Source organism: Chiloscyllium plagiosum, unplaced genomic scaffold, assembly GCF_037043375.1.
Source record: "Chiloscyllium plagiosum isolate Xiang-an unplaced genomic scaffold, Cpla_swu_hap1 HiC_scaffold_20, whole genome shotgun sequence".
Classification (NCBI taxonomy): Eukaryota; Metazoa; Chordata; class Chondrichthyes; order Orectolobiformes; family Hemiscylliidae; genus Chiloscyllium; species Chiloscyllium plagiosum.
In genome coordinates this window covers 33,637,143-33,647,129 of record NW_028270158.1, presented here as the reverse complement: position 1 = coordinate 33,647,129, position 9,987 = coordinate 33,637,143, and the positions used below count along the sequence as shown (strand labels likewise).

Here is a 9,987-nt window from a genome sequence, read left to right as displayed (position 1 = left end):
CCCTTTCTCTTGGCATTTGTCTAAATTAGTGTACCAACTGGGGAAGAATGCCACACAATGTCTCAGGCAGAAGGAGGGCTTAACATTGATAAACAGGTTTGTTACATGTTGATAATGTTTGGCACTGGAAGAAGCACAGCGATTTAGGCAGCATCTGAGGAGCAAGAGAATTGATGTTTTGGCTTAACCCTTCATCAGGATTGGAGAGGGGGAAGGAGGTTGAGAAATAAATAGGGGGAGGGGTGAGGCTGGGGAAAGGTAGTTGGGATGGCAATAGGTGGGTGAAGGTAGGAGATGATTGTGATAAGTCAGTGGGAAGTGTGAAGTGGGAAGGTAAATGGACAGGTTATTCAGGTAGGTCAGGTCAAGAGGGTGGAGTCAAGTCAGGGGTTGGATCTGGGATAGAGTGGGGGGGGGGGGTGTGGAGATTTGGAAACTGGTGAATTCAATGTTGAGGCAGTGTGGTTGTAGGCTCCTGAGGTGGAAGATGAGATGTTCCTCCATCGGTTTGAGGGTGGCTTTGTTTAGGCAGTGAAGGAGGCCCAGAATGGACATGTCATTGGGAGAATGGGAAGGGTAGTTAAAATGGATGGCCACAGGAAGGTGGGGTTGGTTGTTTGGTGGTTATGGACCAGAGGTGTTCCCTGAACCATTCCGCAAAATTTGAGCTCTGTCTCTCCAATGTAGAGGAGACCACATCGAGAGCAACGGATGCAATAAATGAGGTTCAAGGATATGCAAGTACATAATAGAACATAGAACATTACAGCACAGTACAGGCCCTTCGGCCCTCGATGTTGCGCCGACCTGTCATGCCAATCTGAAGCCCATCTAACCTACACTATTCCATGTACATCCATATGCTTGTTCAATGACAACTTAAATGTACTTAAAGTTGATGAATCTACTACCGTTGTGGGCAAAGCATTCCATACCCTTCCTACTCTCTGAGTAAAAAAAATACCTCTGACATCTGTCCTATATCTATCACCCCTCAATTTAAAGCTATGCCCCCTCATGCTTGCCGTCACCATACTTGGAAAAAGGCTCTCCCTCTCCACCCTATCTAACCCTCTGATTATCTTATATGTCTCTATTAAGTTACCTCTCAACCTTCTTCTTTCTAACGGAAACAGCCTCAAGTCCCTCCGCCTTTCCTCATAAGATCTTCCCTCCATACCAGGCAACATCCTAGTAAATCTCCTCTGCACCCTTTCCAAAGCTTCCACATCCCTCTTATAATGCAGTGACCAGAACTGTACACAATACTTCAAGTGCAGCCGCACCAAAGTTTTGTACAGTTGGAGCATAACCTCATGGGGTTCTGGAACTCGATCCATAAGACCATAAGACCATAAGACATAGGAGCGGAAGTAAGGCCATTCGGCCCATCGAGTCCATTCCGCCATTCAATCATGGCTGATGGGCATTTCAACTCCACTTATCCGCATTCTCCCCGTAGCCCTTAATTCCTTGTGACATCAAGAATTTATCAATTTCTGCCTTGAAGACATTTAGCGTCCCAGCCTCCACTGCACTCTGTGGCAATGAATTCCACAGGCCCACCACTCTCTGGCTGAAGAAATGTCTCTGCATTTCTGTTCTGAATTTAACCCCTCTAATTCTAAGGCTGTGTCCCTCTATTAATAAAAGCTAAAACACTGCATGCCTTCTTAAAAACCCTGTCAACCTGGGTGGCAACTTTCAAGGATCTACGTACATGGACACTGAGATCTCTCTGCTCATCTACATTACCAAGAATCTTACCATTAGCCCAGTACTTTGCATTCCGGTTACTCCGACCAAAGTGAATCACCTCACACTTGTCCACATTAAACTCCATTTGTCACCTCTCAGCCCAGCTCTGCAGCTTATCGAAATAATCTTCTGGGGTCTTGCACAGAGGTGAAGGGGGAGGTGTGAGCACAGGCTTTGCACCTCTTATGGCATTAGGTGTGGAGAGCGATTGGTGGGGTGTGTGGACCTAATGAGGGGGTCACGGAGGGAATGGTCCCTACAGAATGCAGATAAGAGTGGGGAGGGAAATATATTTTTGATAGTGGGGTCTGACTGTGGGTGATGAAAATGGCAAAGGATGGTACACTGGATTTGGAGATTAGTGGGGTGGAATATGAGCACCAGAAGGATTCTATCCTTGTTCTGGTTGGGGGTGGGGGGTGGGGTGGGGTTCAAGGGCAGAGGTGTTGGAAAAGGAGGAGATAATAGCGTGATATCTGAGATACTGAGAGTCTTTAGTAAGACTTCAGGTAATACTGAAGAGTAAATATACATTTACTGAAACATTCTGGTACACATCTTAGAAAAGTCTAAACAACAATTGGTTAGCTCTTCCCAGGATCAGTCTTTTATAACCTGATGGGTGTAACTAATATTATGTCAGTTAACCCTCTGAGGTTCTAATTGCTTTATACATCAGGGACAGTTTAGTCAGCTAGTGCAGCCTCAACACTGCAGTTCAGCCACCCAATGCCCAGACCCCATGATAAGCGGAATACATGAGTGCACAATAACATAGGGTTGAGTCCAAGGAAGCAGCTCACTACATGGAGACAGCAGCCATAGCACAATCCCTATCATCCCCAAGTCTGTATCAGACAGTTGGCTGAGTGTTCTATTTCAGCAGGCCATTCAACATGCATTCTTCTCCTGCCACGTTTAAATCTGTTAAGTAAACCAACAATTCAGCTTTGTAAAATAAATGTCCTGAGAATACATCAAAGATCTTCACTGCATCTTCAACTAGGATCTCCTTTTGCCCTTTATTCAGCTGACTGCTGCTTTTCCTTGGCAGCTTATTCAAGAGCTAAGCATGGCACAAGCTGCTGATCATATCTGTCATTGCTGCTAGGAGATCATGATGACTTTCAGGGCATTATTCATGAGTAGTGTGGACATCCATGAAAGCTTTTACAGTGGAAACAAGCTTCAGCTTGGGTATTGTTGTGGAGTATTTGACAGATAATGATCGTTTATTTTGTGCTCGCATACAGAGAATCTTTAACACAGGTGTCAAAGCCCCCTGTGCCAATTTACAGAATTTCTTCAAGCTTTATACAGATTACAGCATGCAGATTACAATTCCTGTATTCACTATCCATGTGTTCTATAATATCTTTGCTTCCCACAGTCTTAGTAGGCATTGTCTGTTCCTCACCCTTTGACAGCTATTAGTTTGGATGCCTTGTTCATCATTTCTAGCTTTGTTTCTTACTAACTATATGGCTTAAGACTTAACCCTTGCCAGTTTAACCCCTTCACATTGCAATAACTAGAGCATGGGAGATTATTTGAATCCATCAATCTATCTTTATATTTGTTCCTCAATTCCACAGTTCCTCTCACCAGGTAGTAGAATCTAGACATTCAATGTTGTCTGCTAAGGCTTGATCCTATTGCTGGAGTGTATAGTATATCTTATCTGCTCATTATGCTTTGGATGAGGGTGAGATATTTGATTACTGGTGGGATAGCATAGAATTGTTTGGGTGTTTCATCAGGCCATTTTCATGATTCTCTTAGCTTGCCTCTATATATTTCAACTAGTTCTGCCTTTCCCACTCTTGCTGCCACCTGTAGCTGTAGGCACAAAATGGTTGGAGTTGGGGCATGAGTGACTGTTCCTATATTAAAACTGCTGCTGCCCTGTGATAATACAGTATCTCCCATCACCAGTGTATGTGACAGGTGTTGGTTTCTTGATGCCCATGCGTTTCCATTAAATACACATCTTGCCTCTTCTGATATGTATATTGGATGAGTATATACAGGACTTCTACAGGAAATCTTTGTAAACTTTTCATTATATTTCCCCTATCTATTACATATTATGGTATATTGTTGTACACATATTATGATCCTTCTTAATTATTCCAGCACTCTCTAGCCTAAAAAATGTCTTACATGGCTGTTGACTTCTGGTATAACTGAAATTGCCAGAATAATGCCAATTAACATTTTATAATGTATGACACATTCCACATTGTACACATGTAAAACAGTTGAGCTGGCAGCTGGTATAGAAGTACCTCACCCTTATGAATTTTTCTCAGATCTTCTGTCATCTGCTTGAGTATCCATGATCTAATATCATTTCTGATCCCATAATTTGAGAGATTATCCTGCATCTTGATTGATTTATTAATGGACCAGACATGAATGTCCAGGACTGCGGCTGAGCTTTCAATTACCCAGGTCAGGACTTGGTCCATACTGAGCTGTCTATCCTGGATCTTTGTCCCTTTTCCTAGATTTCTATAAGTTGAGAACTTACAGTCTAAACCTATTGGTCTGTTGTCGCCAAATCAATTGAATTTATCACTGAGACTCTTTGTTTAATGCTATAGCAATATCTTTGACAGAACTGTATTTCAGCTGGTCCTTTCCCAGGACTGGGGTTACAGAAACTTTTCACCTCCACCATTAAGTCAAGCTGCCTGTGCTTTTATTTGTTTATCCAAAGCTGTATACAGTGCTTGGGTTTGATCCAAACACCACTCAAGGAGATAAATATCAGAGATGCTTTGAATATTCGTTCTAGCTTCACTTATTACTAACTATTTGACTGAAGCGTTGATCCTAACTAATTTAACACTGTCCATTTGTATCAACCATGGTGATCTATCAGATTTCCTCTCAATGAAGCTTGCTGCTAGCTTTTGCTGTGTTATAGGAGTCAGACTTAAAAACATAGCTATGTTTTGTGACAGGGAAATCCATGGAAATATTGTAACTCTGCAAGGATCCCAAAAGCAAATAGGTTGAGAAACCCTGGTCCAGTGCATTATTGTTAAATAATAATCCATACAAGGACAACAGCGTTTATTCTGTGATGTGCAGTATAATTAGAGCTTTATATCTAACCTGTAATGTCACTGGTTTGGCAGTATTTGATGGAACAGTATAGAGTCAATTTTATTCTGGGACATTACCTGTTCTATTAATTTCGAAGCTCCTTGGATGCTGCCTGAACTGCTGTGCTCTTCCAGCGCCACTAATCCAGAACCTGGTTTCCAGCATCTGCAGTCATTGTTTTTACCTCTTTTACATCATCTGTTCTATACCCACCCTTCGACATGGGTGAAATTGTAGCAAAAAATTATGTTTGTTTCAACATTGAATCTTTGCACGAAAGGTACAAAATTTACAAATTAGCACTTCATTCTAATAGTATAATTTTGCTATGCCCCCAATATAAAATAATTGTTAATAACCCACGGAAGAAACGAATGGCTGTATATATATCAATGTCTTCATTTGTATGACAAGGCGCAAATTAGCAGCAACATATATTTTGTAAATATAATTCTTAATGTAGAAACTATACTTCAATAGGAAGCTCAGCTAAATATAGTAAAATGTAAATTAAATATCAGGAAAACCATCAATAATAATGGTCCATTTAACAGGTGCACTTACTCCTAGGTAACGCTTATAAAATTGTCCCATGGGAACCATGTACATGGACTCCCTTTCAGAATAATTAGATTGGGTGCTCCTCCTTCATTGTTCACTGGAAACAGCCATGTCAGACATTACAGCTAAGTAGTGATGACATCAGCTAAATAGGTGGGGCCGATTCACACCAGACTGAGTAAGTGGCAGAACTCTGGAGTCAGACTGTCTTTCCTGCAGTATGAGAGGAATTGGAGATTCGGTTTGGTAGGGGTTGCAAACAGTTTCTTTGGTGAAGTAGCTTAGCAGGGTTTGTTGGGGTGGGGGGCGGGGAGGTGTTGGAGGTGGGCAGGATGGCTTCTGTGTTGTGATCAGGTTTTGGAGTCAGAACCCATTGTTTACTTTCTGCTTAAGATATTGTTGGGAATCTGATTGATGAAAAACAATGCCAATTTGCATTTATAAATGTCGATCCCACTTTCAGACAGGCTTCTCAAGACCTTGAAAATCACAACAGACTGTAAATGGAACAGGAAATCCACCCACTCCCTTTTGACACATCTGTTTTTTGCCAAGTAGCAGGTGTGAAGGAGTGGGTGTGGGGTAAGTTCAAATTTCCACTCTGTTAATTCTGTTATTACCAGCACAACTAGAACGCCAACCTTATTGACATCCAGAATTTTTCAGTTCAGGAATCTCTGTGGAGAGTATAGTGGGTCACAATGTATTTGGTCTCACATCCTGATAAAACCATTTAGTCCTGAGAGATGACACCACGCTCCCCCAGCCTCCCTAGTCATTCCTACCATCAGATTGTTAAGAAAGGGAGTACAACCCACTTTACAGTCTTAAAGTAAACACCACCCAAATCCCACACCCTCACCCTGATAACAGGTGGGTATCATGTTAGTTGGCCTGATTTGATAGTATATTCGGGGGACAGCATTCAATTTGCAGTATATGGTCATCAGATGGACACTCTACACGTACAGAATTACATTGACACTGGAGTGAACTAATTTTAGAATGTAGTGAGTGCAGGCCAATGAGAGGACAAGTGGAAAAGAAGAGGCAGTAACAGAACTCAGAAATGCAAACAGAAAGTGCTGGAATTATCAGCAGGTCAGACAACACCCTGAGAGATAAAACCCTCCTGTCATTCCTACCATCAGATTGTTAAGAAATAGAGTGCAACACTCTTTATATTGGGGAGAAGGAAACAGAATTAAAGGACAGGATTTTCATATTAGCGTTAATCATGTTAATCATGGTAGAGAAAACAAGAGCTGGGAACTTTCCTGGCTCACTGTACCCTCTCTGGGAGAAGGTGCCATGAAGGATGCAATTTTTGATCCAGGGCAGGGTGGAGGTTGGGCTGTATGAATATGTCAAAAGTGTGGTGCTGGAAAAGCACAGCAGGTCAGGCAGCAGGCAGCATCTGAGGAGCAGGAGAGTCGATGTTTTGAATATAAGCCCTTCATCAGGAATGGAAGGGCTTATGCTTGAAACATCAACTCTACTACTCCTTGGATGCTGCCTGACGTATTATGCTTTTCCAGCACCACACGTTTGACTCTGATCTCCAGCATTTGCAGTCCTCACTTTCTCCTGCATGAATATTGTACTGGTTTTAGTTGTGGTGCTTCTACAAGCAGTTCAATGGCAGAGGATGCTGTGTGTCAAGACAGGCTAGTTAAAATGCCTATTTCAATTCTCTGGGACTGATCCCAATTATTTTGTTCATTACTCGCCCATTTAGGACTCACCTCATATCCCTTCATCTGCTTCCACACACTTCCTATGCCTCATGCCACCCCATGGTTCTGCCAATCTTCAATGGTAACTTATACCCTCTTTGCCAAATTATTGGTCTACCCCAATCCCCAATGGTCCCCCATACCCTCCGTTACAATTCATGGCACTCTCATGGTCATTTCTGCAATTTACTTTCTGTATAGAACTAATGAACCCCAAGTAAAAATGGCACATATGAAAAAGCTTTTAAAACCCTTCCATTCATAACTTGCTTTAAAAAAATCTGGTGTTAGTGTAATCCTATTAAGAATGCCTATCAAACAGATATTTAAAGTAACAATGGCAGAAATGATTTGATATTATATAAAAAATGTAACTTTTTCTCCATCTATTTTGTCAATGCTATCAATCGAACATTATTTTGCTTATATCCACTTTGTATCCAAATAATAAATATCTAGGATCTCAACCAAGCGTACTTAATCAGGCTTGGTCCAGAATCCAGAATTCCATTTATTTATAGAAACACGTGCAATAAAAGTGCATTCATTGCTTGATTGGTGGCTTTTTTTTTAACTAAGACCCATTTTGTCATTGGCTTAATTTTTATTTAGACAAGATAAGGAGATGTCAAATATTTAAAAGTTTCTGCTATTGACATTTGGTTGTTGCAGAGGATATGAGAGGTGTTTGAGGTTGCAAACAGGGCATGGGCATGGGCTTTTAAATTATCCAGACTTTGATTCAGTATGTTTCTGAGCCCTTGAGAAGCTAGTCTGACTCGGTGACTCAGAAGGATAGGAAATGACAAATTCTACAATGAGCCAGCCAGGTAAAGAATACGGGGTACAGATTCACTGCCAGCCCCTTCTCCTGTGCTAGTGAAAATTGAGTGTAATGGGAATGGAGGCAGGAATCTCAGAATTGGTCCTGCCTGCCATTTTCAAAAGCCTAGGAGAAAGTGAAGACTGCAGATGCTGGAAATCAGAGCTGAAAAATGTGTTGCTGGAAAAGCGCAGCAGGTCAGGCAGCTTCCTGAAGAAGGGCTTATGCCCGAATCGTCAATTCTCCTGCTCCTTGGATGCTGCCTGACCTGTTGCGCTTTTCCAGCAACACATTTTTCAGCTCATTTTCAAAAGTCTGCATAGTTTCTGTGACTCTACAAAAAATCCCAATCAACATTTTAGGTTATTGATCTTTCACCAGAACTGGGCAAGTTAGAGATGTAGTATGGTTTGAGCAAGATGTGGGTGTAGCAGGGATAAATGGAAGGTCTGTGGTTGTGAGCAAGAAAGGAAAGAATAAGTGACAGAAGTGTCAGAGCTATAATGTCAAAGTAAATGGTATGGAGCAAGAAAAGAAACAGAAATTACAGACTGATATTGTTGAACTCCATGTTGAATTATGAAGTGTATAATGTGCCCTAAGAGGTAAGATACTGTCAAGCTTGAGGAACTGCACCTCATCATTTAATTAGGCGCTTTTCAGCATTTCAGATTTAGCATTGGTTAAATCTCATTATACAGTGAGTACATTGACTTCAATACAGAGTCACAGAATAGAAGCTGCTACTGCTGTGTTGATGTTGTACAAATGGAGGGCAATTTGTCACTGTCGATTGCCTCCAAACTCATAGGCACATCTCTTTTCTCTGCCTGGCATCCATCGCAGTTGAGTTGGAGGCCAATCTTAGTGGGCACCAGGCCATGACTGGTATCAGAGTGAGAGAGGGTGCAGTAGTCATCGCTGTAGTTATATTCACCGTTTGGATCCTGAGGCATCATGGACAACAGGGTGGCATTAGCCAGGTCCTCAAACAGCAACCAGCTTTCAACCTGCTGACCTTCAGTAGGTACAATGGACTGGTTTCCACTTAAACCACAAATGCTATTACTATATTCCAGCACTGAGTTGGAATAAAATCTATTCCTTGGATCAATGAGACAGTTCTTTTTGACGTACATGGAATCTGCATCATTATTGTGTTTGAGGCTGTTTGGATCAAGTGCTGATGTGTAGTGTATTGGGATTGGTTTTATGTAGGTAATATTAGAAACAGCTTCAATTCTGGGAGTTATGATTACTGTGTCAGCTTCATCTTCCAAGGACCTCTTCATCTTCGTTATCTCATGGACTGAACTTCTGCGAGATCTTTTCTGAATAGTTGATTGGTCATTGCGAACCCATTCCTAAAAGACATAGTCATAATTACAATGAATTTCTCCACCTAAGTTGTGTTGCAATATTTTATGGGTCTTTTCTTCATTATTTACCTGTTATTGTAGCTATTAAGTAACAATAGATTGTTGATGTTAGGCTTTCCATCCGATGGGAAAATTGCTGTTTACTGTGCGATAAAGGTGTTCTTATTTCAGAAGTGGCATTTTACAAATAAAGGAAGATAAGTTTTAGTTTTAGTTCTGTGAAGATAATTCTTTTAAAAAGAAGCCAGTATTCAGTTTGCAAAAGTGGTCTAAATATATCATTTCGAAGAAAATGTGTGACTAGTAGTGTCCAGTTCAAAAACTGTGGTGTTAACTGATGAAATGATTACACCGTACAACACAACATATTAAAAACAAGTGACTGGGGGCACTGCTGTTTTAGTTTGAATTCAGTTTTGAAGAATCAAATTTCAATTTTGTGCTAGCAGGAGAACAATTTCATCTCAGCAGAAAAAGAAAGTTTTCAGTTCAAGACAGTAGTTTCATTCTAGCAACAGGGCAGTTTGCTAGGTCTATAGAGATTAAAATTGTGATAGGTTTTAGAAAACTTTTGTCAGTCAGAATTATGTGGAGGTTCAGGCCATTAGAATTGGAA

At 41.1% G+C, this 9,987-nt stretch overlaps 1 protein-coding gene across 1 annotated transcript in view; it reads right to left on the bottom strand.

Moving 5' to 3' along the window:
* Nucleotides 1-8,233: 8,233 nt before the first annotated feature.
* Nucleotides 8,234-9,987, bottom strand: part of il21r.2 (interleukin 21 receptor, tandem duplicate 2) — a 47,293-nt gene continuing 45,539 nt past the window's right edge. Inside the window, exon 9 of the mRNA XM_087997796.1 lies at nt 8,234-9,356. Coding sequence (XP_087853922.1) covers nt 8,736-9,356 — 621 coding nt within the window. The 3' untranslated portion in view covers nt 8,234-8,735. The remainder of the gene's footprint in view (nt 9,357-9,987) is intronic.